Below are 27,540 nucleotides of genomic sequence, written 5' to 3'. Positions count from 1 at the left end.
AATTATATTTGATTCATTTAAATTCTGCTATGCTAAAGCTAAATGTCTCATTATTGGCCTCAAAAGTCCAACTTTACATTATCAGATTTACTCACCTTATCCTTCAACATCCCTGAAAGGTAATTCTCTGCTGCACTCTTTGAGCTTTATTCAGTTTAAGCTAAATGGATGATTTGTAAACATAAACTCAGAGAGAAAGTGTATAGAAAGTGTAATCCTTTGCAGACAGATAAAGGAAAGTGTAACATTTTTGTTGACTTAACAAGTTAAATTAAAAAAAAGCAATCAGAGTTTGAGATAATTTCTCCAAGGCCAACACAAATACATAAGTTACATCCGTAACCTTGCCAAGCACTTGTTTTATGTACATAACCTTGGCAGAGGTGAACTTTGCTCTGGCATCAGTGGTAACAGAGCCCCCAGAGGCAAATAAGACTTCAGACAGCAGCACAAGCAACGCTGCGGCAGTACGAGACACATTAACACAACCGTGTGCGCAAATACATGCACATGCACATACACACTCCAGCTTCTCTGTATTCATCAGATGTTTTATACTGAGCCCAAGGGCTAGCTTTTAAAGATTACACAGCACTCTCTCTTTCTAGATCAGGTAGAATTTTTTTAACAGGAAATTGCCTGATCCACTGTCCCAAAGGGAGTGCTAGTAGTGCACCTCAAATACAAACGCCAACACAGACAAAAGACTCAGACTCACACAGAACCGCATACTAATGGGTACACAAAGATGAACATCACCTTCTTTGTTTGCAACACTAAGTGCATAAAACTACATAACTGACTATTTCCTCTCGTGATGACATGAACATTATAGAGTCAGTTCCCATCAAAGCCAAATTCACGTGTGCCTGCTGGTGACAATTTAAGTTCTAAGTCCTAAACAATATCTCTGTTTCTGTTTAGTAAACTTAAAAGCACATAATCCAATCAAGTACTGAATCAAAGGTAATGGCGAGTAACAGTGTGAATTTATATGCGATTAAACTTCGGTTATTTTATTATTTTTTAACTGGTAATGAACAAAGAAATGGCAATTCATAATGTTAGCTAATTATTTAATAGCTGGTTTGAGCATTATTTCAACTTTTATCATAAAGTTTCAACTAACTTTGTTAAAAGACGTTTTAGAGCCTGTATAAGGAGATGGGGTCATGGGTCATTAGGTTGTTAGGGTTGCAATATTAATGACTACCAATTATTAATAGTCGACTGATTGTTTAACATTCAAATAACTCTAAAGTTTACAGTATATGAACAGTGGAATGACAATGTTTCTTTTACTTGATTAATCAGTTTATCTTTAATCTATAACCCATGACAAAACACTGAGAACAATAAAACCTCCTCCTAATTACTATTTCTCAAAGTGTGCCCTATTTTTATGACGAGACACATAAACTTTAATAAAAACAAGTAACTGATTGTCAAAATAGAGTGACTAACAAGTCTATTCAAATTCAAATTTGACCAATGATGTGACCCAGAACTTTAGTGAGAAGACTTTAATGTTCTGAGAGAGACAATCTCATCTCAGCATTAAAGAACAAGCAGAAATAGTCATTTTTAGAAAAACCACCTCTGTGCCATCTGACCAGAACAGGTCAGATGGACCTGAACAGACGGTAGAGATGTTTATGAAGTGTAGGGAATCACAGTTATTCAGAAGACAGAAGTTTAGAAAACTGATGCATGGGGTATATATCATTCAGAAACACTGTGCATTTAGTTTGTTAGGTCACTCTAGCAAACAGGATGGAATGACAGGAAATTGGCAAAGAAATAGACGAGAGGGCGTTTTGGCCCATTAAACCATACATACAGTGCATGAAACCACACTCAAAAAAGGAAAATTGGGTGGTTGTTACATTTATAAAAGTCTAACTTGTAATTTGAACAAAATAATTTCATGTTTCTATGGTGAATGTAATTAAACCATGTAGGATCTGTATGAAATTCATCAACTTAATTTGTTCTTGTTGAGAAGACATGATATAATCTAATAAGAGTGGTTAGTTGCCTGGACTCACAAAATCACATGAGATTTCAAACCACAGGACACTCACTGGGGTTATAAGAGTCAGACAACTACACACACCACGTGTATGCTATTGCTATTTATTGTGGTTTAACGTGTCAAGGACAAATGTAAAGAAAATTCTGCAACAAGCCTTGTAATAGCTTTCCTACTTTTGTTAATCCTGGATCGACAGCTCGGTGGTGCAGTGGTTAGTGCTGTTATGTCACAGCAAGAATGTCCAGGGTTCAAATCCACAATCTGGCTAGTTTGCAGTGGGTTCTCTCTAGGTACTCTGGTTTCCTCACATAGTTAAATGTCATACAGTTATTGTGGATAGGTAAATTGTTGATTCTAAATTACCTTGTTAATGTGAGTGCAAATGGTTGTTTGTCGCTATGTTTTAGCCCTGTGATAGACTGGCAACCTGTCCAGAGTGTACCCTGCCTCTTACGGGTAAAAGTTATTGAATAGTGTTGGAATAAAGTGAGAAAATTATGAAGGATTAAAATATTCCAAGAGCTCAACTTACTTCATCTAAACATGTTTCAATCCTGTTTTATCAACACAAAATGCACAGGTTTATTGAATATGAATATGTTGTGTTGATTTAACTCAGTTGTTTAAGTTGCTGCCAAAGCAAAACATCTGTGTGCAACCAATGTACACTATTGAATTAAGTAAATCCAATATGCTCTTTTTTCAGTGCATATATGCAATTCTGAAATCTGAACAAATTATTACAACAAGCTCTAGCAAAACCTGAAGTGTAAAGAGGAAAGGTGCAAGCAAAGGCGAAAGTGCCACAAGACCTGTGGATCAAGGTGAATACATGTAAGCACTAAGTAAGCAGAGATCTTGACTATCTGGAGGCAGTGTGTAAAAGCCTTTTAACTTATCCATGTGCAGAGGCTATGTTATTTGGATTTTTTTAAAGAATACTTAATGCAGGAGCTTGAAATAGTTTCCCCCATTTTTCTCAAAGTCACCATTTAGCAGGCAGCAGCTGTGTCTCGTCTCAATCGTCCATAAAAAAAGTCCATAAAAGCCCTACATGCCAGGTGATGACTAAAAAAATAAGCTAGGACTCAGTAAAAATCACAAAATTGCCAGTGCAAGGTCTAAAGAAGGTGGACTTGCCCATCACATATCTAAATCTGCCAGTGGCTGGAAGCTGACTTTCACATTATTTCAACCAAGGCTGAAGTATGAAGAAATATAATGGCAAAGAAGCAGCACTAGCTCAAGTGAAGATTTTTAGAGTAGATGCCACAGAAAAGGCATTTATCTAGAAAATATATATATTTTTAAAGTACTCAACCAGGCAGCATGGATATATAAAACCATATTAAAAAAAACAGAAGGACTGCTTCAAAGCGAGCCTATTCACTCTTGAGACTAGGAGACCTGAGGGGTTATTAACTCAACGGGATTCAGAATAACTTCTTCAGTGTTTACTCTTGATGATTCACTTACAAATATCTCACAAATTATGACACTGACACTGTGTTAGAAAATACCTTTAGACATATTTGACACTCAACTTTTTATCCTTTTTTCATCAGTAGTGCTAAACTTTAGAGCTGAAGTGTCAAACAAAAGGCCCAGGGGCCACAACTGGCTTTCCAAAGACTAATCCAAAGGCTTTGTGAAGAGGACATACATTTTAGACCTGTAACCGTATTTACTGTATGCCCCCCCACCACCACCTATCAATGGCAATTTATACTACATCAAAGCAAACAAGCTCTAGACAAGCAGTCCATTTTATAATTACGGGACAGTCTGTGCAACAAGCTAACAAACCATTTTCTGTAATTTTACACCTTTGTTTGTTATAATTTGAGCATTTCTTTATCATATAGAAACACTAAGATGTCGTTTTGAAACTGACATTTGTTTTCTTATATTAATATATCTCAGGGATTAAATGTATAGTTAAACTTCCTTACACTGACAGAAAGCAGAGTTTCACTGCTCCAACCCACTTAACTTCAAAGTGGGTTATACGTGGCCCACAATGTAAAATGGGTTTGACATCCCTGCTTTAGACGATGTAAATTAAGAGCCTGCAGTATTCTTTAGGATGGCAAAGGAAGTACATAAAGGAAACCATTTAGTGTCATGTACACCTCAAATTACCTTCTAATGCATAACAAGACGGCATAGAGGACCTAAAACACTGACATTTTAATTTTATATTTAATGTTTATACAGGAAAAACTTGCTGAGCACACATGCCCTTTCTCAGCTAGGCTCTTCTTCACATTCACGCACTGGGGAGCTGCTGAGTGTGTATCAGACCCAAGCTAGTTGATGTTCAACTGCCTTACTAAAGGGCGGCTTAAATTTTAGTGCTGAAAATGAAAGCAGGAAAGGAAGACATTCTTTTTTTTAACAGCCAGGAAGTTATTTGGCAATTCTCTATAAGGCCACAATTTAATTTGATTATTGAAACTGTTGGGCATTTTTGTTTCTTAGTAAACAGAGAAAATGCCTAAGGCTACAACATGCTACAAACCCTCAAAAAGTTGTGTATACAATGATTTGTGTATCAAAGAACAAAGACAACATTTGATGTGATGTCTTTGTTCTTTGTTGAAGAACAAAGACATCACATAGTGTAAACCTCAGATTTGTTTAAATATATACTTATTGATGCTTCAGACACATTTCTTCAAAGTTGGATCAGGGACATGTTTACCACTTTGTTTCATCATCTCTTCTTTTTACAGCAGTGTAAAATGTAAAGTGTTTGAGAACTGCAGAGAAAAATTGCTGTAGTTAAGAAAGCAAAATGTTTTCTCTCAAGTTTTTTTTTCTCTGTCCATCACCGACACGGATTTCAAATCAAATAATCAAGATGTGACTGATTCAGCTTTAATTCAAGGAGTTTAACAAAAGTACTTTATTACTGGTTTAAAAATTAGAGTAATTTTTAATCCACAGTCCCCAATTTTGAGAGGCTCAAAAGAAATTGGACAAACTAACATAATTTCAAACTTAAGAATTGTTTTTAACAGTCACTCACAACCCCTTGAATTCTAGAAGCCAAAGTAATCATCAAATGCTGTTTTTCCACCTTTGAGATGCTCTGCAAGGCCTTTTATATAACTGCCTTCAGTTGCTGCTTGTTTGTGGGTCTTTCGGTCTTTAGTTTAGTCTTCAATAGCTGAAAAGCAAATAGTAGGGTTTAGATCAGGTGACTGATTTAAAGAAGATCCCATTTCTTTGTCTTGAGAAACTCTTGGGTTCCTTTTTCAGTATGCTTTGGGTCATCGTCCATTTTCACATGGAAGTTCTGCAATCACATTTGCAGCATTTGGTGGAATCTGAGCAGTGAGTATAACCCTGCACACTTCATAATTCTTCCTGCTACTTCTATCAGAAGTCGCATCGTGAATAAACACTAGTAGCTCAGTTCCAATATATCCAGGCCAAAACATTGCATCTACAATGTTTGACAGATGATGAAGTATAGTGTACCATTTATTTCCTTCTCCACGCTTTTCTCTTCCCATCATTCTGTTACAAATTAATCTTGACTTCATCTGTCCAGAGATTACTGTCCACAGCTGTGCAGGGTCATTTCAATGTTTTCTGGAAAAGTCTAATCTGACCTTCTTCTTCTTAAACACAACAAGTGATCTGCACTGTAGACAGTTATACTACTTAAGGTGTCCCTTGCTTTTGGAGTGTGACAGTAAAACACCAAAACAACACCTCCTCAAAAGTGTTTTTTGACTTGGAGAGATGTTATTAGGGGTTTTTCTCAACCAAGCAAAGAATCTGTGATCATCCATTTTAACTGGCTTACGAGGACTCTGGGGCCTTTTGATGTTGCTAAGCTGGCCAGTGGTTTTCTGCTTTTTAAGAAAGTACCAGATTGTTCTTTTGACACTCATAACATTATTATCTCTCTAATAGGTTTCTTTTGTTTTTTCACCCTAATTATGGTCACCTTTACCTCCATCAACAACCTTTTGGACCTCGATTCGTGCAAAGCTACAAACAGTGGAATTTAGTCAATTCCACGACGTAAAGCTGAAGCGCTGCACTGTAAACACATTGTCTGATTTAGAATCCAATGTGGTGATGTAGAGATGCAAAAATGACACAAAAAAATTGCCACTGTCCAAAAGCTTATAGATGTAACTGCGTATAAGCATTTATTTTGAAAGATTTCAAAGTTACAACATCACTTGTAAAGATGCAGATCTTCCCTAACAACTCCAAGCAACATTTGGAAGAACTGATCCAAAGATATTGGCATCAGAAGAGAAACAAAAGCACCAGAGCGGAAAAGGAAATGGAGGTGTTTTTCCATGAGGCAACACAACCAATTTCAGGTGACATTTTACATCAATGGCAAAATATTGTGTCTGGCGGCCAGAGTGCAGGGATGTCAGCCCGTTCGGCCAACACGTCTTTTCACCCTGAAGAGACCAAAGCAAAAAAAGCAAGGCTCCCTTTTTTCCCAAAAAAATGTCCTGCAGTTCGTGCAAACCTGGAGAATTTGTTTCTGCAATGATCAGGGCCCAGCTCTAACACGCAGTATTCACCTTGTTGACAAAAATAAGAAACAACTGGCCAGAGATTGCACTGAGGTTGGGACTCAAACTAAGTCAATCTATGGAGCCTTTTGCTAGTTAAGAGTCTGCAGTCACATAAAACAGCAGCAACCCCTGAGATCATGGGTACTGGATTTTTCTTTGAACCTGTATGTGAGTCGCTGCAGAAATGTTCTACCAGTTAAAAAAAAAAAAAGAGAGAAAATATCTTTCATCAGTAGCTTTGCAACATCAAACTTCAACAATACAGAGAAAATGCAACTAATGGTGCGATCTTCCTGAGCTATTGAATTTCATGACCACAAAAATTGACTTCTGTAGAAATTCTTACTTATTATTTCATTATTTGCCAGAAATAATCCACCTGTTATCTGTTTCCTTTAAAAAAATATATTTTTGTGATAATGGGGTGGCAACTAAGCTAGTGACAGAGAAAAAAGTGTTTTGTTTTGTTTTTTTAGTTGAATTGTTATCCAAAAGAGTAAGAAGAAGAAGAAGAATATGAGAGGAAAAACAGCCCAAATACCCCCCACTTTAACTCCTAACAAGAAAGAAATTAGATCAGGCAAGAGCCCTGGAGTCAGATTGGGTCAGAAAGAAGATCAAATGTCCATCTCCCCTGTGGAGCTTTGTAAGCACCACATCAGCACCACTTTTCACCACCAGCTAATACACCTAATGGACCCCACCATATAAAGGCTACTCTCTCTTGTGACTCTGTATGTGTGTGTACGTGGGTGGGTGTGTGTAAGAAACAGCTAGATCAGTGGAGAGAAACAGAGAAGAAAAACAAAGGGTGCTATACAGACAGGTTACAAACAGTTCAAAGGAAAGGAGCACTTAATGTAAAGTTTTCCTTCCATCTTTCAGTCTGACATGTGCGCCCCTTTCGTGCACTCCTCCCTTTAACTGACAGCATAAAAATGTCTCAGCTTCATGTTTGAATGAGCACCCCGGTCATATTTGCTTTACTTACTGGGTTTGGCCAATTAACATTTACATATTACTTTCAAGTCTGAACTGCGTGAAATCAGGATATGCACAAACTCACAGCAGTGCATGTCTCTGCCTGACTGTATTTTGTCCAGCTCACTAAATGCATGCCTGTTTTGCAGAATGTCCCGAATAGCAGCAGCACGTGTGTGATAACATATCTCAAAAACGTAATTTCTTAAGTGCAATTCGTAGAGCAACCTCTCTCTCTCTCAGAGATTATGGCAGTGGTGGGATACAGGTTTCTTTCATGCACACAAACTAAGACCCTGCCTTACAATAGAGAAGAGAACCAAACATTCAAAAGCCTGATTAATTTTCACCAGACCAATGCTGACAAGGCTCATTGCCACATGTATAAATCTTTTTGTTCCCCCAATTACGTGGCTTTCTCTGTTGCTGTAAAATAATGTCTACATGCAGCCTAGTTTCAGATGAATTGTGTAGGTGTTATAAGATTGACATACCTACACATAATAAAAATAATCACACAAAAAAATTCAGGTCAACTTTTACAGAATGGAAGCCCTGAACAAGCTATATATTGAAAAACGTGGAACAACAATCATTCATTCCTCAACATAAAAGAGGGAATGGAAGTGAAAATGGCTTATTCTGGAGCTGACTTGGATTGTGAACTCTCTGCTGTTATTACCACACAGTTATTGTTTCTAGGCCTTAAATTCGACACCCTCCCACCCCGGGACCCATGCATTAGGGAGTGTTGTATTTTTAATAAGTTTTTAGCTAATGCATGTAATAAATCAACTATTATCATTAATTATTTTTCACAATTGAAAAAACCATCCCCACAGCATTAGTAAAGATTAAAAAGGTAAAGAAAAAAGTTTAATTTCCACTTATGTTTATGTTACTTAAGCATGGCAGACTAAATCATTTGCCTCTCCTCTCTCCTCACACTAGCAGCAGATAATGTCATGACATGAAACTGAAGTGATCTGTTAACCTCACCACCACCAGGTCTTCCTGCTTTTCTGGTTGAAACCCAACTTTGCATCTTGTGCAGCTCCTGTGGTTACTGTGGTACTACACTTTTTCACCATCAAATATGAATTTTACTGTAAAAATACTGTTACATAGTGAAATTTAGGATAGAACAGATTATCTTTTTAACTATGTATATGAAAGTTTTACACTTTATAAATACTTACTGATTTAAATTGCAAATACTGTCACTTTGTATTACAGTGCTACCATCCTGTAGTGGTTTACACATTTGTCTAATAAGGCAAAAGATCCCTGGTTTGAGCCGGGCTCGATGTCCTTTCTGACACAACCTGGCATGAAAATCTGCAAAATCAAACACGTGGAACAACCTGCTGTGGCAACACCCTGTGAATAAGGGAGTAGCTTTACTGTAGTTTTATATTACTAACTTAATGTTGTTCTCAATGCATTTCTAAAATCCCAAATTCAAAGTACCACTGGAACACTATGTGACCAAAATCCTCAAATCGAAATAAATGGCTCCCTGTCTGCACCAGTAAAATGAGCTGTCAGACCTCATTGAAATCGCTGCCAGTCTTCAGTATCAAAACGTCTTATTACTTCCTTCTTTTACCACTTTCTCATCCCTTCTCCAACCCATTTTCTCCCCGTCCTTCACTTTCTTTATTTCTCTTTCAGCTTTGCTAATTTGCAATTGATTAGCTGTCCTCTCAGTCAGCTCAGTCCCATGCTCGACATCCCTCGTACCCTCCTCCCTCCTTATCCCTCGCCCCCCTTCCCCTTACCTCACAGCCTATCCTCTCCTCCATCCGCGAGTCAATTTCTCTTTAACGAGCATTGGTACATTTCACTCCCCGGGCACCGGGGCCCTTCTGTGTAAATAAAACACAGAGCAGAGTCAAAAATCAATGGGCCTATTACCCTCCGAAAATGCTAAACAAGCAAAATTAGCGACTCGCTTGGTGGTGGAGGCCTTAATGTCCTCCGCCCTCCCCTTCCTACCCTCAGCATCACCCCCCTCTCTTCATCTCAGCATCCACTCAACAAGCCACATACTTTGTATCATCATATTGAATGCCATGGATAGAAAACACATATTTATGCCTGGGCATGTTGGTGTAATACTCAAAATCATTTGCTTCCAAAAGTCTCTCCCTCACACAAGGACAAAACATGCACCGCACACTGCTGGCAGAGATGAGGGATTCACTCTTCTGAGAGAAATCATTGGGCACCACACGGAGCTACAGGCCACATTTAACCGCTTTTTATTTTGCCTGCCTTGCCCATATAAACACAGCACACGCACACACAAACAGCAGCAGCCAGCAGGAATTTATAGTAGGGATCCCATATTTTATCAAACGAGTCTGATTAGTGTGGCAGTAAAAAGCTGCACGTGTGTCCAACATTTGCACGCAGAAATACACACGCGTACTGACAGAAACAAACACTAGAGCACACACAAGTAAATGTCTACATTGTAGGAGCACACGCACAATGTGAACAAATACACAAATAGTGCACACAAAACTAAATAAACAACGACAGTGTGCCTACAGACAAACACAGACCAACACACACAATCACACACGTGTGCACACACACACACACACAGAGTAAACATGTACAGTATGTACAGGCTGTTAAACATACACACACGCGCGCGCGCATGCACACACACAGCAAAGCAAACACATGGTATAGATACAGAAAACACACACAGAAAGACAAAGGCCAACAATTTATCACTTCCACTCTCTCTCACACACACACATACGCACGCGCACACAGCCACACACACTACACACACCATTTGTCTGGAAATGAATGTGTAGCTGGTTAGCTGTGGTTCATTTATCCTGGCAGCTGATGTGTGGTTAACAGAGACATTTATGCTAATGACCTTCCGTGTTTAAAAAAGGCAGCAATAATGTAAAGGCTCGTTAAAGGCCAAATCCTTGTTCGCTTGAGTCATTTTTCAGCCCATTTTCTTGTTCAATTAAACTGATGAAATTATTATTCGCATGTGAAATGACTATTCAACCTCACGAGGCAACCGACCGCTCGAAAATAGAACAGGGGACAAATGGATCAAATTCTTAAATGTTGGTGGCTGATGTTCTGGCCTCATCCTGGGCTGCTCCCGTTTCACTATGACTTTTACATTTCTTTACAATAATTCAGAAAGTTGCTAAACGTGTGCCGTGAAGGGAGTTTTTTTTAATGTGTAACTCATTTCTCAAGTTGGGAATTCTAATCCTATTTTAGAAAATCACAAGCAATAAGAATAACATCATTTTGTGTGTAAATATCAACATATTGATAATGTAACTTGTTTTATGTTGGAAATGCCACTTTTTCAGAGCACTTTGTAAACCGATAGCAGTCTTTGACATCCAGAAAAAGCAATAACTATACTTCAGCTGCGTTATCTGTATTATGGAAGCACATGAGCCTTCGCTGTCAAAGAAAATGGTGAAAGAGAAAAGGTAAAGACCTCAAAAATATTCTTCCAGAATATTACCAGCATGCTGGGACATTTTGAAAACTGAGATATGTCAGTCCTCTGCTTAAAAGCTGTCCTATGTAATGGCGTGAATAAATTAAAATGCCTCCAAGTTTGCTGGACTTTGCCCAGTGAGATATTTAGAATTTAAAAGCACTTACAAATTGGAATAAAAGTCCCATTTCCATTTGCATTCCTTTTGTCACACAGTACAGCGTGGTTTACGTCAGATGTTTTGTTTTGTTGTTTTTTTTCCTTTTCATCATTTGAGTAAAAACATCTCTTACCTGCTTGTGCATCTCGATGTTCAGCCCGTACGACATTTCGTAGTACTGAAAGATAAAAGCAAGGTCGATCAAACATGTCTTCTCTGTTCCTCTTTTTTCTCTCACATACACACACACACACACACACTAATAAAATACTAATGGCAACACATGAAGTAAGCTGTCTCACCATGACATAGTGCCTCTGCATCTCAGTTTTCTCACTGGCCAGTTTCTCACATTCCAATTTCAGACTGCGAGACAGATAGAAAATGTTTTGTTAGCACGTGTCACCATCAAACACACAGCAAGCTGCATCCATGCCACACGCAAACACATGATCAAAAGTAAAACTAAAAGACCAAAAATCTTTTCTGACTTCTGACTTCTAACTGACTTATTTTGTAGGGAGTGGATAAAAGAGGATGAGCGAGAATGAAACAAGACTTTAGCAAACTGAAAGCGGAGATGATACTTGCACTATACTGCGCAGGCAAGTCACTGCATCCTGCCACTTTAAATTTGCATTTCTAAATATGAGAGCTACAAAAGAAAGACAAATAAGTTGTTTGGAATGCAGCAATTTCCTCTGCAGACACAGGCACTTACTCAGCAGGTGTAGTGCAGTAATTAATGGATCGATGGACAACCACACAAACCTCATCATATATTCTTATAGTGCGAGTAAAAGCCTAAACTGCAACATCAACAAAAAAAGCAACCATAACATTAGGATCCATTTTGCAGAAAAGCTTAACTCTTTTGTGTCTGCCAGTGTATCGCTCCTCCTAAAGTTTTTGTGCATCTTTTAAGAAGGAACTCATCGGGTTTATATCATCATCAAAACCTTTGCGTGTACACGTCAATCACAGCAATGTAAAACATGAAAAGAAATGAGAAATTTCAACATTTGCTTAAATATAAATGCTGAAATCAGCTGAAAATCTGGGGCATTGCCAGACGTTAAATGTTTAATACCTCAACTTTATTTAAGTTTGATGATGACGGTGTCCTCTTCTTTATTTGTACTCTAAGGTTGGGGAATATTCTCAAAGAGATTCGTGGTTTTAGTAAGGTCCATAACATGTTTACATTTCTTCTAAATAAGAACTACCGTAATAATAAATACTAATAAATTCATCCTTAAAAAACATGAAACATGTGGGACCACAGTAATTCTTATTGTAGCGTATTCCCAGAGTATGTCTGACTCACTGCTATTTAAAAAATGAATAAATAAAATCTGATCAGCGCCACCCTCGTTTTGGATTTCACTGGAACGAAAGAGTTTGATCTGTGCGGCTGTAGCATTAAGCATGCAGCGCACCATTCAGCCTGTTCAGCCTCAGGACTGGCCAACAAACTGGACCACTGGTTCATCTCACCAGGTGATTGGGTAATAATTATGAGGTGGCCAGAAGTGGGTGATTATTATGCATTGGTATTGTGCCTGTGGTTCAGCCCTGAGCAATGTATTTCACACTTCATCATGTCAGGTAAAAAAGTATTTCACACCACTTGCACTTGCAGAGAGAGAGAGAGAGAGAGAGAGAGAGAGAGACGTGCATGCAAAGATTGATGGGGGTTTACCTGTGGTTAGTCACTAGTAATAGATGGACCTTAGACAAATACAGGCTACCACTGTTTTAGCTGCATATGGTGCATTTGAGAGGAATAGCAATATAACATCCCTGAATATAAATGTCAAACTCAACATACTGTATTTCTTAATAGAAACTTAAATTAAAAAAATACATTTCTGTCTTGTATTTCACGTTCTTGCATCACACATTTCCCTAATAATTTGGTCATACTTCGTGACTCATACATGACTAGTACACAGCAGCACAGAACTCGACCATTTCTTTAACATTATCTCGGGTTTTTCGGTTTACGGTGTGAGTCAATCCACAGTCAATCAATCAATTAATTCTTTTAGATTTATTATTTCTTTAGTTAGCATTTTCTGTGTGTGGATGGGTGGGAAGGGGGTCACTAGTATAAGCTCCTGATATCCAAGGTGACTTAGGAAAACTGGTTTCAACTGACCAAAAGTGCAAGAACCAAAAGGTAATTAAGAAGAAAAAAATATATTATAGGTAACATTTAATAATCTAAAACCAAACGTATTTATTAATTATTAATTGTGCATTTTACATGTAAACATTTTTTAACATTTAATTTTTTAAATTCCAGCTATTAAAGTGATTAATTAACCCACTAATTACTTCTAATGCGCACTCAGAACAACAGGGATCAAATTCGCAATCGCTTCTATTGTGGGGAATGCAGAACGGTTCGTAAGTTTACTGCCGTTCTGGCTGATGAGCTGATGTTTCAGTGCAGCCCAAATGTCATGCTCGTATCCGAAATCCTACCTGTGATACTGCGCCTGCAGGAACTGGAACTCCTCCTTGATCCGGTCGCAGGACTCGGTGACAGTGAACTTGAACGGCTGTCCCGGCTGATGAGGGACCTCAATCCAAAGCAAACAGCGTGCGAAGGAAGAAAGGAAGAACTGAGCCACCAAAGTTCAGCGTCACGACACACACACAGGCAGGACTGTAGCTGACAATAGGCCTCTGTGATAAGGATGGCCTTTTTGGTTTCACTCAGTCTCCTTACACGTTAACTCACGCACACTCAGAGACACACATGCAGCTGTGGCAGTTTGACAATGAGCGCAATTGTCCGTGAGAGCGCGCAGTGGCACGGAAACTTGATCTAAACTGATTACGCATCAGGCGCGACTGTTAATCTGCGCTGTTTTGACACACTGCTCTTACCGCTACTGTTCTGTACTTACCGGATGCCGCGCCGGGGGGTACATCTTGCTCAGATCTCGAATCATTGAAAATGTATTGCAATGTTCATCCAGAAAAACACGAAAACAAAGTGTGTGAGAACCGAGCTTTCTCCGTGCGTAAAAAGTCAGTCAGTGGCTGGTTTGCGGGCTAAATGCAGGTTCCGCGAAGAGTGGAGACATCCTCGGACCTTTGGCTGACCAGAGACAGCAAGACAGTAATTCAAAAGTCCATTCAGCGTAATAATAAAAGCAAAAAATGTCTCAGTCTTTTCCAAAATCTTCAGCACCTTATTCTAAGCGCTTAACGTTCTCCTTCTGAACTAACAACAAATCCTCTATCTTCTCAGATTTCTCACAGAAAACATTAAAATCTCGCACACCATGACCCTACTTGTCTGCGAGTACGCTTCTCCACAGCGTCCCGTTGTCACGCGTTCATTGGTTTATTTCCTACAGTCTCCGTTAAAGGTTTGCATCCTCATTCAGCACCCGCCGACCGACCACCTCTCCGACTACAGCAGCCTGCCTCCGCGACGCCAAATTTAGAAGCAACCAGTCGTACGAGCTCAATTACATATTCACTACAATTACAAGGACCCGTAGCACGACGTCGGGACGTGTAGTTTAATTCATATTAGTCGATAATAAGCCCTACAGATGTGCGTCTGCTGTAAAGAACTACAACTTCCCAGCTCCTTCGCGAAACCCCCAAAGCCAATGGTGTGTGGTCCGAGGGAGGAGCGGCCATTAAAGCCAGCCAATAGCGACAGAAAAGTATACACGCTCCGTTGCACCCCCCTGCCAATCATCTATAAGCTATCCAATCACATCCAGCAAGACGCGATTTATGCAGACCCCCACGTGGGGGCTGCTCTGGTACAAAACGATGTCACAGGGATTAATCTGAAAACTATCTGTTGACTTATGTGTTCTTTTTTTTTCTTTCTTTTTTTCCAGAGACTTTGGGGCAGAAGCGAACATATGGCCCCTTGGTCTCATGTTTTTTTCCTGTTTCCTAATTGAATCACCTATTAAACAGTCTGCTATCATGTCCGCAGATTGCACCTATAACCCTGCAATTAAATTCTCATGCAGCCCCCTCATCTCTCACTTCACATTATGTAAATCATACAGAGGGTGGACAAATAAAAAACTGATTATGTTAGAGCCACAAAGGTAGCATCAATATCAGGCTGGATGTCAATTAGCGATTCAGCCGGTTCTAGTTGGAAAAACATTTACACAAATTTCTAATTTTATGTTTTTTTCTTTTAAATTAAGTTTTTAACTACATAATAACAATCTGGTTGGTTATGGTCGGGCTGTTTTTAACTTCGTCTGCATTTAAACATTTAACAAATTTTAGAAATCCTTCAAATCTCAACTTGAAAAGTGAGTAGCATCTGTGACTGCCAGCTAAAATATACCACAGGCAAACGAAATCTGGTGAAGTGAAATTATGATGTCAGTACTTTATGTACTTGAGTTGTCTTTGGCTTCTGATTATGGCTGGAAAATGCTGCTAATACACATTTAGGCTCCCACCATTCTTTCTTTTTCTCAGTTTCTTTTTTGTGATCTCATGTCTCAGACAAATTCCTAATCCTAAATGCTAATCCTGCTGTTCATATTTCAGCATACACTCTAACATACAGCACACATGTGACATTATCCTTTTTTTATAAGTACAAGCAGGGCGAATGCATTTTATGTATTCCATACGTGTGCACTGCTCAGATAAATGCCGCCTAAAAGAGCTTGAATCATTTGGCTAATTTCTCTGCCCTTTACGTAGTACAACCCAAATGGAACACCTCTTGCTAAGTAAATTGAAATATTATGACTAAGACTCTCTTTCTCACACAGACACACACACACACACACACACACACACACACACACACACACACACACACACACACACACACACACACACACAGAGTTGACACCATTCATTTTGAGCGAACAAGTGCATATAGTCTGTCAGCCTGCATTTGTGGCTGTGAGAAGATGTTCAGTGTGGGTAGATGAAACACACTGTTGCTGGGTCAGCAGCTCTCTTCACTGCTGCCTTCGGTCATTTAGCAGAACTAACTGACTGTGTCCAGAAATCTTAATCATTTTGTGCTGCATTACACTTTATATTTCATGTCCCTTTCTCTGAATTTATCATTACCCATTAAAGCTATTTAGGATCACATTTGTTATAATATGTGTGTCTGCCTCACATGACACAATAAAATACATTTCAGTGCTTCAGTAGTATATGTTGTAATGTTACTTCTATGATTAATAATAATATTTGTTCAAACATACTAACAGGTGTATGAATTACTATCCACAATGTGACACCACATCAATCCACTTTCCTTGTCAGTCTGTCTGCTTCTGTCTTGTCTGTTGTCTCTGCCTCGCCCTCAAACATACATGGGATTGTGCGCACAGAGACACACACACACACACACACATCGCCTCAGCCATTCAAATACACATCTCTATCTACCACACATACAAACTAATATCTCAGGTAAGCACAGAGCCTAAAGTGACCTGCTGTCGCGGTGCGTGAATCCACCAAGGCTGTGAAAAGGTAATATCATGCCCTCCCTCTTTTCTCCTCCAAGGGTTGAGCCATGATGTGGACGAGCAGAGGAGGTGCAGAGGTGAGGGAGGGGGGCGGGTGAGGAGGAATAAACAGATTTATTTGCCTGTGCCCCTCTCTGATTATTTTGCCCCTGCCTTTTGTTCCAGACCTTATGAAACCCAAATGTCAAGTGAGGCGAGGGCCTCATATCGAGTCCTGTCAATCACGACCCTCTGCGCACCTGAAGCTCTGACGCCGGATTATTGGCTTCAACACAAGGGCTGCCTATGCCGCCAGGCACGATCAGACGATTCGACAGCCAAGGCTCTCTCTTTTTTTTTCTAAAGAGGAACTTCATTTGGCAGCTGATGCACAGGAGATTGCACAGGAACGGATTTTGAGCATAGATGGGTAGCAAGCTGGATGCTGGATGTCTGTGTGTGTATGGAGAGGGGCTTATACAGGGAGGGGGATTAAGGGGGAGGCTTGACATGGTCTGTGGTGGGGAGTGGGTGGCGAGGAAACCCGACCTTAACATCTTGCTCAGTGCACTGATCCCAACTATCAGTACCTGTACATATGTCCCTCCCTCCTTCTCACTGTTGCACACACGCAGATGCACACACATCACTGCCTACTGCTTCTGCTTATCTTTAATATTATACTCCCTCACTATTCCTTTTCAACATTGTGCTCTTACAAATACAGACCACTGGTCGAGGATAGCATATCCTTGTTTAGCTTTCCATGCAGCATATAAAGACTAGATGAGATCTTTGTGTACACTCAGAAAATAAAGTATCTTCCACTACATTTGGGAATATACCAGCTGATCACCATAGCTTTACCCTTTAAAGTACTGCCATTGTAAGCTTGTAGTTTGTACCTTAAGGAGACCAATCTTTTATATCAGGGTACAAAAACAGAACGTTTAAAAAGGGTGCATCTTTAATTTTATACGTCCTCGGGGTGATCCATCAATAACCCTGACACGGCTGTCCATGAAGTTATTGTAGACAAATAATCACTAATTAAGGTGGTTGCCTGTGAGAGGAAGCCAGAGAAAACTAAACAGGCACAAATAGAACAAAGCTCAATACAAGATACAAGAAAGATACAGAATGGCAAATGTAAGAATTTATTGAATGCTTTTAATTTAACTTAAAGAAACAGGAAAATCTTCCCGTAGGGACAGAAATTGGTTTTCACTTTACTGCTATTTACATTTAATAATGTGTGCCACATCAACTTTAAATGGTGCAGAAGGTGTCGTTTAGGCAACACTCCTCAGCAAGCACATTAAAAACTAATTATCAGTCAGGCTACATCGATTGCTGCAAACTCCACATAACATGGCAGCACCAGCATGGGCTCATTATGATAGCTGCTTCAGTGTGTTTCACTGGACACCAAAGTTTTGTGCAACTGCAAATTAAAACACAAACAACACAGATTTTCATACCCGAGCTAATGATTTAATGTTATATACGACTAATAGTGTTTTGTTGCATCAATGAAATTAACAAGTAGAAGTCACAAAATATTTTGTAGCTCAGCAGAGAAGAAAGCGATGTATACTCGTCATTGGTGCTAAGGAAATGTGGGCTTATTTTAGTGCTCATATACAAAAGCCTAATGGACTATCTCCTAACTATTTATCTGGTTTGTTCATTAGTATGCTCCTTCTAGATTTGCAAGAACTTGTCATTTTGGTCTCTAAATGTTCCCCCAAGAAGAACAAAGATGTATGGAGATGTTCCAGTTTTGATTTATCTTCATGTCTTTCTATTATATTTGTATTTTGTTTTTTATTCTCATGTCCTGTTTGTTACTTTTTTTGCAATTTTATTTGTTTTTTAAACTGAAATAGCTGACACAAAGCCTCCGGGTGTGTTCAATGGTCAGCTGAATTTGTTCGCTTTTAGTTAGTACTTTTATTCCTAACTTGTTTGGTTAACATTGTGGATATGCAAATAGAAAACGAATCAGGAAGAGCAGAAGATTTGTAAGGAGTAAGTGAAGGCAGTTGTGAAGAAGCTAAAGAGTAGAAAGGAAGTTAGTCAAGATGACATACCTGTGGAGATATGGAGATGTCTAGGAGAGAGGAGTTTTTGACCAGATTGTTTAATGCAATCTTGGAGAGTGACAGGATGTCTGAGGAGGAAGAGTACTGGTACCAATTTTCAAAAACAAGCTTTATCACTCATCAGTAACTACAGAGGGATAAAGCTGATGAGCCATGACATGAATATATGGTAAAGAGTTGTTGAAGTTAGGCTGAGAAGAGAGGTGATAAAAAGCACTACAGAAACGATGTCTGCTTGGAGAGTGTTGATGGAGAAGTACAGAGAAGGTCAGAAGGAGTTTCTCTTTCTCTCTGTGGATCGAGAGAGCGCACATGATAGAGTGCCAAGAGAAGAAGTGTGGTACTGCATGAGGATGTTAAGAGGGCAGAAAAGTAAGTGAGGCTGGTGCAGTACATGTATCAGGACAGCCAGACAGTGGTGATGTGTGTGATAGAAGTGACAGATGTTTTCAAGATGGGGGTGGGATTACATCAGGGATCTGCTCTGAGCCCCTTCTTGTTGGCTGTGATGATGGACAAATTGGCTGATAAAGGTCAGGCAGGGGTCTGTGGAGTATGATGTTGGCAGCTGACATTGTGATCTGTAGTGAGAGTAGGGAGCAGGTGGAAGATGGGAGCAATGGCAGGTGGAGGAATCTGATGGAGAGAAGAGGAATGAAAATCAGCAGAAGAAAGACAGCGTGTGAATGTATGTGAGTGAGAGGAAGGCAAGTTTACTCGTGAAGATCCAAAGAGCAGAGATAGAGGTGGATGAATTTAAATAAATACCAGGGGTCAACATTACAACCATCCAAAGCAAGAGACAGTGCACAAGAGAGGTGAAGAAGTGAGTCCAGGCAGGCGGTAATGTCGCTTACATCATGACGTGCCAGTTAAAGTTTGAAACACTTCAAATATCCAAGGAATTGATTTCACAGACAGACAACAAGGGAAGATGTTTATAAAGCTCATGACAAGGGAATTAAAAGCTCTTCACCTGGTAATAAATAGCATGGTAATAATTTTTATCTAATCATAAAACTGAAAAATTTATCTTATACATTCACGGCTGACTTTTAATTGTGGCCATGCCTCTAACAATAACCTGCTCTTATCGCGCAGGTCATCGGGGCTATCTAGGTATATTTACTATTAGACAAGTACATTGTCTCGCCACCACAATGGCATCCTCTAGGTCCATAGAAGGTTAATATGGTATCTCACTTCTCATTGGTGTATGTGTATGTTGGGGGTCCAGAGTCTAACTAATCATACTTCAATAAGCACTAACCACTGGTCCGTGTTCTCAAATCTCCTGTCCTTACAACAAGCCGTGTCTAAATCCCCCATGGTTGCCCCTTTAACGTGTCATTAATCCCCGGCGGCCGCCCCTTTGAACAGGGAGGGATAACCAGGCCTCCTCAGACAGAGAGAGAACAAGGCAGAGGCAACGCGGAGCTGGATTTACTCTGCTACCAGCAGGTTAATCCTGCCTCCACGCTGAGTGAGTGACTGGAGGCAGTGTGTGTGAGTGTGTCTGTATGTGTGTGTGCGTGTCTTTATTGGAGACAGTTAAAGATCGGCTCCATCTCGGTAACGACTCTGGGGGAACATCAGCATCTGGTGCTCAAAGTCATCCAGTCCCCCGAAAGGAACGTACAGATTGCTGCCATTTCTTTATTAGATTACAAATGGATGGATGCAAGTGTTTGTGCTGATAAAAACTGAAATGGCACGGAGCGACCAGATGACAAACAGACCAAGACAGTGAAAGCAGGAAAAAAAGAGGCAGACGTAGATGAAGAATAATTAATTACTGGGGAAGTGGTGACATCGAGAACATCTGAAACAGAAATCCTGAGGGTCCAGACAATGCACAGGGCTCATCAGAGCTACAGCATCCCAAAACGTGCATAACAGTAGATTGTGGCAGACATTGTAGGAGTGGATAACCATTTACTATTTACATGCAGCATAGTAACTGTAAACAAGTATATATATATATATATATATAAGCTATAAGGACATTTAAAAGGTGTATCAAAGATCCCTGCTTGTCAAGAACTTCAATCCATTTGAGGGGATGTTTTATTTCAATGTTTTAGTCTAATACAAAATCTACTTTTAAACACCAGCCTCCAATTACCATAGAAGAAATTACATTAGCAATGTAGCAAAAACTATAAAATATTAAAGGCCATTTGTTTATTTTCAGGAACTTCTTCTCAATGCTTTATACCACCGTGAATTAATATATTTGAACATACAGTGAACTCAATGAAAAAGATGAAACTTTTATGGATATTTTATCTGTAAGAAATTAGTTCACCTCCTTCATCCATGTTTGCTCCATTATAATGAATCAATTCTCTAAATACACGTTACAAAAGTGCTAATTGTCCAGTTTGATGTATCACATTCATAAAACAACAGGGCAGCTGGTAACTTTTCTTTTCAATAAAAAAGTCCTTGCCTTTGTCTGCTGTGCAGGGGAGTCTCAGATAGGCAGTTGGACGTTTAACATTCTGTCTCCTCTTCAGTCTAAAAGACTAATCAGCCACTCGGCAGGGCTCTGGCTGCTAACCAGGACTAATTCTGCCTCCTGCTGGCTGGTGACACACACTGGGACAGCCATGATTGGCTGTTTAGCACCAGGGGGTACACCTCTGATTGTCTGCTTAGCATATTTTCTCCCTTCATTCTGATGACATATACCAGCTCTTATCCTCATTGCACAGTGCATCGCAAAGGAATCAGGGAGGTTATAGATGGTGTTGAGCATGTGCTTGTGTATGTTATGCACTGCATGCCCCACAGTTGTTTTTGGGAACACAAAAAGCCAAACTCACAAGCAAGCCAAACCTCCCCATCACCACTTTCCTCTCTTCATTATTGTACCGCCTCTTTTTTTCTTCCTCTCTTCCACCGAGGCACAGATCAGATAGAATGTCACCTCTACAAACTGCCGTGAGCTAATTAGCTGTTAGCCATGTTTGTGTTCTTGACTGATGACAGGATCATTTACTCTGGTCTCCAGCTGGCTCTGTTTGTCGGAGCCATCTCATTAGCATGGCAAATTAGTCCCACTCAGTCAGGGTTCTGCCTCACCCAATGAGAAGTGATTGGAATGCAAATCAATCAAGAGGGCGGGCAAATGGAAATCACAAAATGTGGTGAAGAGCAGAGGATGAGAATGTAGTGTCAATGTTTATTTTGGAGAGGATAAAAAATTCAAGCCATCTTGTTTACAGGAAATTAGACAGAAAAGTGGAAAAGGTCGAAATTGAGCCAATTTGGGAAGTTTGTTCTTTGCAACGGTAGATCGTGAGGGGCATTTTTGGCCAATGCGGGTCTCCTTCCACGGGATGGATGATGCACTGCTCTTTGGCATGTGATTCTTGTTAGCCTGAAGAAATCAACTGTAAATTATATAAACATTACTCTGAATTTGCAAGTTTAATTCCCTTAAAAGCTCAGTTTTACACTCTTTCTAAAGCCCATATTTAATCAGCATCAGCTATTCATCAAATCACTGCCCAGTCAACCAGGCACAGAATCTTTCTGAATCAAATAAAATCCGTTGGGGGTGGGGGGGGGATCTACCAATAAATAAACAAGGCTCAGCATATTAGCAATCAGTACTGCCTGGCAGAGGAACCTTGTTTGTCATCATTGCTTCGTAATTCTCCTAAGTGAGCTGTTAATACATTCATAGCGTAAAACAATCTCTTAAATTTAATATTCTGTCATCAGGTTTTTCTCCTTATCAGCAGGAAGTTATTGATCGTGCTCAAGGCTGGTCTCACAACAATACATCTGCATTTTTTCCATTATATATTTTTCTTATCATCAGGTGTATTTACATTTCTATGCTTGTTTAGTTCTTTATTATTTGGCTGCAACTGAAGAAAATATGTGCACCTATATGGTGTTGTTTCTTTGTCTTTTTTTTTTCTTGTCCAGCACAGAACAATAGATGACCAAGCCGCTGGGGTTTTCTGGGTACATTTATGTTGTTAGAGGTGCAAGAGGTCTCTGTCTCGCTCTCTCTTTTCTCTCTGTGTGTGTTTTACTCCTTCAAGTCAATCTATGTGAAGCTGCTGCTGTCTCTAGTTTCATTTGTCGACAGGCCTGGCAGCACGGAGGAAGGGAGGGAGTAAGAGTGAGGGGGGGAACTGGTGGAGAGAAGGATGGAGGTGGAGAGAAGGAGGGTGAGCAGTAATGTAAGAAAATTGGAGGATTAGACGGCGAGCTCTCTTCCTGTCTGCTGTATCCCCCTCACCACCACTGCCTCTCTCATCTCCTCCTCCTCCTCCACTCTTCTTTCTTCTTGTGCCTCCATCCAACCCTCAGACTATAATAACACAGTCTAACATAGCGATGCCCCCCCCAACACACCCACAAACACACACACACATTCCTTCCTTTATCCCTACCAGATCTATCATCCCTTTCTAATTCTTCTAAACTTGCATGTATCTCTTCTTACTTTGTCTTTTTCAGTTAAAAGCAATTTGTGTATCTCTGCACCTTGCTCTATCTTTCCTACTCTCCTTCTCAGTTACTTTTCTTCCTCTCCCGAAATCATCAGCTCCACTAATCTTAAACGAAGGACGTGAACGATCTCTATTTCTGAGGGTTAGTACGTTTCTTTGCGTGTGAATAACAGAGGGCAAAAATCTGGCGCTGACACCACACGAGGCAAAGAAATAGTAGCAGTAGTGATGGTGGAGGGTGTGTGGGGAGGGTAGAGGGGTGAGCTATGAGTGAGAGTTTCAGAGTGTACATGGAGGGGTCTGAAAGAGTCTAAATGGATCTGCGATTGGACTCTCTGAGGTCGTCATCAGCCCAGATTGGAGGCCATTAGGGCCTATTTAAAAGAATTACTTCCAGGATGCAATCAAAAACCCTGATAGGTAATCAATGGCAACTAGATCAGGGCACAACGGCAGTCCATGTGTCTCAATCAGCCACCATTCAGTAGGACAGGGAGATCATTCCTTGCCACACGCTGCATTCAGTTGTAGTGTATGCCTGGACACAGAAGCTGCACATAATATACAATCAGGAGTACCTGAGACGCGTGTACGCGATCATGCACACAAGGGCACAATGGTAAAATACTTGGGACAATACTGTGCATTGTCAGAATATCCACATGCACATATGCAACAGTAAGTTGATCTGCCGATGGCCATGTTACTTTTCACTGTTCTGCTCTGCTCTGCTCGCAGACAGTGATCTATTAGGAGGCGCATAATGCCTCCAACACCACCCTCTGAGCTTTAAAAGAAGAATTACAGGACATAAAGGAGGGAGCGATGGAGAGAGCAGAAGAGGAAGAAAGAGAGAAAGCGGGGAGCAAAAAGAGGACTGTGAGGAAGGAGGAGGGAGGAGTAATAGGGGGAACAGATAAGAGCAAAGAATGGGCGGAGGCTGTGGACAGACAGGTTGATTTATTAGACCTTCTAGTTAACGGGCGCTCTACACGAACACATCTTGTACAGACATCAGCACACACACACACACAGACCTGCAGCATTTAGTGGGAGTGATGAGTCGGGAGAGGCTGGTAATGCTGCTCAATGATGCGGGTGCCGTTTAGTTCAGACCGAGCGAGCCCGTCTCGCCAACCGTGCAGGCTCCCAATATGTGCCGGCAGGTGGACAAAGAGAGAGACAGAGGGAGAAAGAGATGAGAGAGAAAGCGCCAAGGCCTTAAATTGGGTCAATATGCCTGGTTCATAAACAGAGCAGAACCCTCAATGCAGCACGGCATGCTGAGGGGCAAAATTAGCACCCACATGCGAGCTGGAGAGACTTCTGGATGCACGCAAACATGCACACATACATATGCAAACACAGACAGATGCTCAAGAATGTGCAATAACGCGATTTATTAGGTTATATACACGAGTGCATATAAATGGAGAAATACATATACCAATAGGAACAATAATAGTCTTGACATGATAAAAAACTATCAGGAAGGGGATATGAAATACACCGCGCTCCCTGCAATAAGATTACAGGCTATCAGCCCTCAGTAGATTTGCCAGCGGGAGTCCCCAGTATAATAAAATCAGATTAAAGGACAATCATATTTATTTCTAGTATATACAATATATCAAGGCTGCTCAGCAGCTCTTATTGTGATAGGTTGTGAAAAGGCGAGCCTCTGTGTACTCTCCTTCTTCTAAGTTGACATTAGGCTGTGTTTAATGAGCTTCAGGTGTCAAGGAGTCGCGAATGTAACAGGAATTGTTGGCAAGGCTTATTGATTTATTGTTTTTCAAAGAAGTTTTTGTACTTTTGTTATTGCCTGGCTGTCACTGGTAATGTCATTTCAGAATCATTGCAGGTGAATAAAAGTTGAGGGACTGTGTGTAAATGTGAGCGTCTGCACCAGGATAAATTATTAGAAAATAAGATGACTTGGAGAGGTTAATATGACTTCTGACAAATAAATCTCCTACTCTGGGAATAAAAAGAGGTATGTGAACATATGCAAGGGTTTTAATTTATAGGGATTTAAAACAGTAGAAGATAAATGATAAATTGAACTTGGAAACAACAAGTCTTGAGTTTTGATTCTTCACTGCTGCCACGTCTGCTGACACCAATACACACGGTGCGACTGAGAAGAATATCAAATCACACCATAAAATTACTTGAATAGAAAAATAAAAATTTATTTTGGGTGAGACGTAGATGGCAAGATTTGTATGGCTATGGTGTGGAAGTAAGAATCTTATGTGGATACTTACTTCCACAAAAGGGATTTAATTAGGAATCCTATATGACTCCACTGCTTGTATAAATGTTACTGATTAAAATAGTTTTTGTCCAGATGTCCTTTCTCATTAATTACAACCACACAAGGCTACCAAACCAAAGATCCATCCATCCTTTTTCTTCCACTTATCCGGGGCCGGGTCACGGGGGCAGCAGCCCAAGCAGAGAAGCCCAGACCTCCCTCTCCCCAGCCACCTCCTCCAGCTTGTCTGGGGGAACACCAAGGCGTTCCCAGGCCAGCCAAGAGATATAATCTCTCCAGCGTGTCCTGGGTCTGCCCTGGGGCCTCCTCCCGGTATGACATGCCTGGAAAACCTCACCCAGGAGGCATCCTCGTCAGATACCCAAACCACCTCAACTGGCTCCTTTTGGCCCTTAGTCCATGGGGCCCGGCCGGGTACAGGCTGTAAAAGGGACATGGGCCCACCTTCCTGCAGGCCCACCACTCGCAAGAGGTACCGTAGGGGTCGGGTGCAATGTGAGCTGGGCGGCGGCCAGGAGTGGAGGTCCTGGTGGACCGATCCCCAGCTACCAAGACCAAACCAAAGAACACTACAAAACTTCTACAAAACAAAGGGCAGACCTTTGCAAACCCAAAGTTTATCATTATGCATGCTGTACAAAAACGTACTACAGGAAAGCCAATAAACAATGATTGCATCATCTTCCTTTTTTTCTAAATAAACCCTAAAATACTGTCAACATATCAATACAGCAGTCAACAAATGTGCATGAGTATGAGTGCCAATCCCAGCTGGACTCTAATGAACTTATTTTCTTACTCCTGTTATTCTTGTGAAGGTAGATGTTTTCATGTTTGAGAAAACAGCTCCTCAAAGCTACTTCACTCTGCATCCTCAGTATCAGATGGGCAAAGCTGCTACAAAGAGGCAGCCATTTCCCTTCAGAAGTTGAGAATGAATAAAATACTGCAAAAGAAGGTAGTTACGGAAATAGCAACTACTGGCCTTTTCCTACTAGTTTATAGTGTTAGTTCATCCATATCTGCACTGCAGGGTTTGCATTTAATTTCCGTCAGTGGACACCTTTCACTGATACCTCATTTTAGACCTGGGAGCTTTTTTCTCTTCATACTTTTGCTACCGCTGAGTACAGGAGGCCCCGTGTATCTGCCCCCAGCCTGCTTCGTGCTTATGCAACCAGCTGTTTGTTTTGCTCATCCTGTCCAGGGAAAGCAACTGTCTAAACAACACTTGGATGATTGGATCAGAGAGCTTATTATCAGAGCCTGATAACACAAAAAAGGTTAAAATCCTAACTAGAATTGATTGATTTGACCAAAGAGATTATCACGTTTTTTGCAGTACTTAATAGTGTTTTATTTTATTAATGTCACGGCTAATCAATAGTCATCCAGTTAAAATAAATAAGATACTTCGATTAAGTAAGACGACAAGCTGCATCACTCTATGTATATTATATGGTGCTACTGTAGTGCTTTTATTACTTTTTCTAGTTTTAGCAATTTAGCTTTTGAAAAAAAAAGAAGAAGGTGGAGGTGGGGGGGTTGTAGTAATCTTAAAAAATATGAGCTCTATTCAGGGTTGCAACACTTATAAAGCACCTCTTTTTTTTAGCTTGGGTAATTTGCAGCTGTCCCTAATCACTCTAAAATAACCCCCTCAAATGTAGAACTGAGCGGTGGGCGGCTAGACTTTTCAGTGGACCACTCGCCCACACGACTAGATGTCCCTTCCCTCTGCCTAAATGCCACACAATTATGAGTGACTCCAGGTTTGGCAGGCCAAGATAGTTGGGGGCTGTTGAGGAGCGAGATTGCATGCGTGAGTGCATAAGCGTGTGTGTGTGTGTGTTTGTGCGTGTGTACATTGTGTGAACAGAGAAGTCATCTTATTTACCCACCTTGGTGTTAGGGGTGGCCATCGCCCGCCCAGCTAAATGCCATGCAAATGCTGCTGCTGCCGTC

General features: G+C 40.4%; 1 protein-coding gene across 3 annotated transcripts in view; it reads right to left on the bottom strand.

Moving 5' to 3' along the window:
* The window catches only part of LOC146376486 (transducin-like enhancer protein 4), a 45,617-nt gene extending 30,769 nt beyond the window's left edge, over nucleotides 1-14,848 (bottom strand). The window contains exons 1-5 of one of the 3 annotated variants that reach the window (XM_084946162.1): nucleotides 14,541-14,847; nucleotides 14,150-14,343; nucleotides 13,722-13,819; nucleotides 11,534-11,597; nucleotides 11,365-11,409 (exon numbers count right to left, since the gene is read on the bottom strand). In XM_084946162.1, the coding sequence (XP_084802288.1) occupies nucleotides 11,365-11,409; nucleotides 11,534-11,597; nucleotides 13,722-13,819; nucleotides 14,150-14,194 (252 nt within the window). In that variant the 5' untranslated portion in view covers nucleotides 14,195-14,343; nucleotides 14,541-14,847. Of the gene's footprint in view, nucleotides 1-11,364; nucleotides 11,410-11,533; nucleotides 11,598-13,721; nucleotides 13,820-14,149 lie in introns of all 3 variants that reach the window. The other 2 variants (XM_084946165.1, XM_084946163.1) reach the window with 2 other exon arrangements.
* Nucleotides 14,849-27,540: the final 12,692 nt, after the last annotated feature.

The sequence above is a fragment of the Perissodus microlepis genome, chromosome 12 (assembly GCF_051167445.1).
Source record: "Perissodus microlepis isolate ML-2025 ecotype Zambia chromosome 12, ASM5116744v1, whole genome shotgun sequence".
NCBI classification, from domain to species: domain Eukaryota; kingdom Metazoa; phylum Chordata; class Actinopteri; order Cichliformes; family Cichlidae; genus Perissodus; species Perissodus microlepis.
Note: the sequence above shows the minus strand (reverse complement) of the source record. Positions and strands in the feature narration are given on the sequence as shown.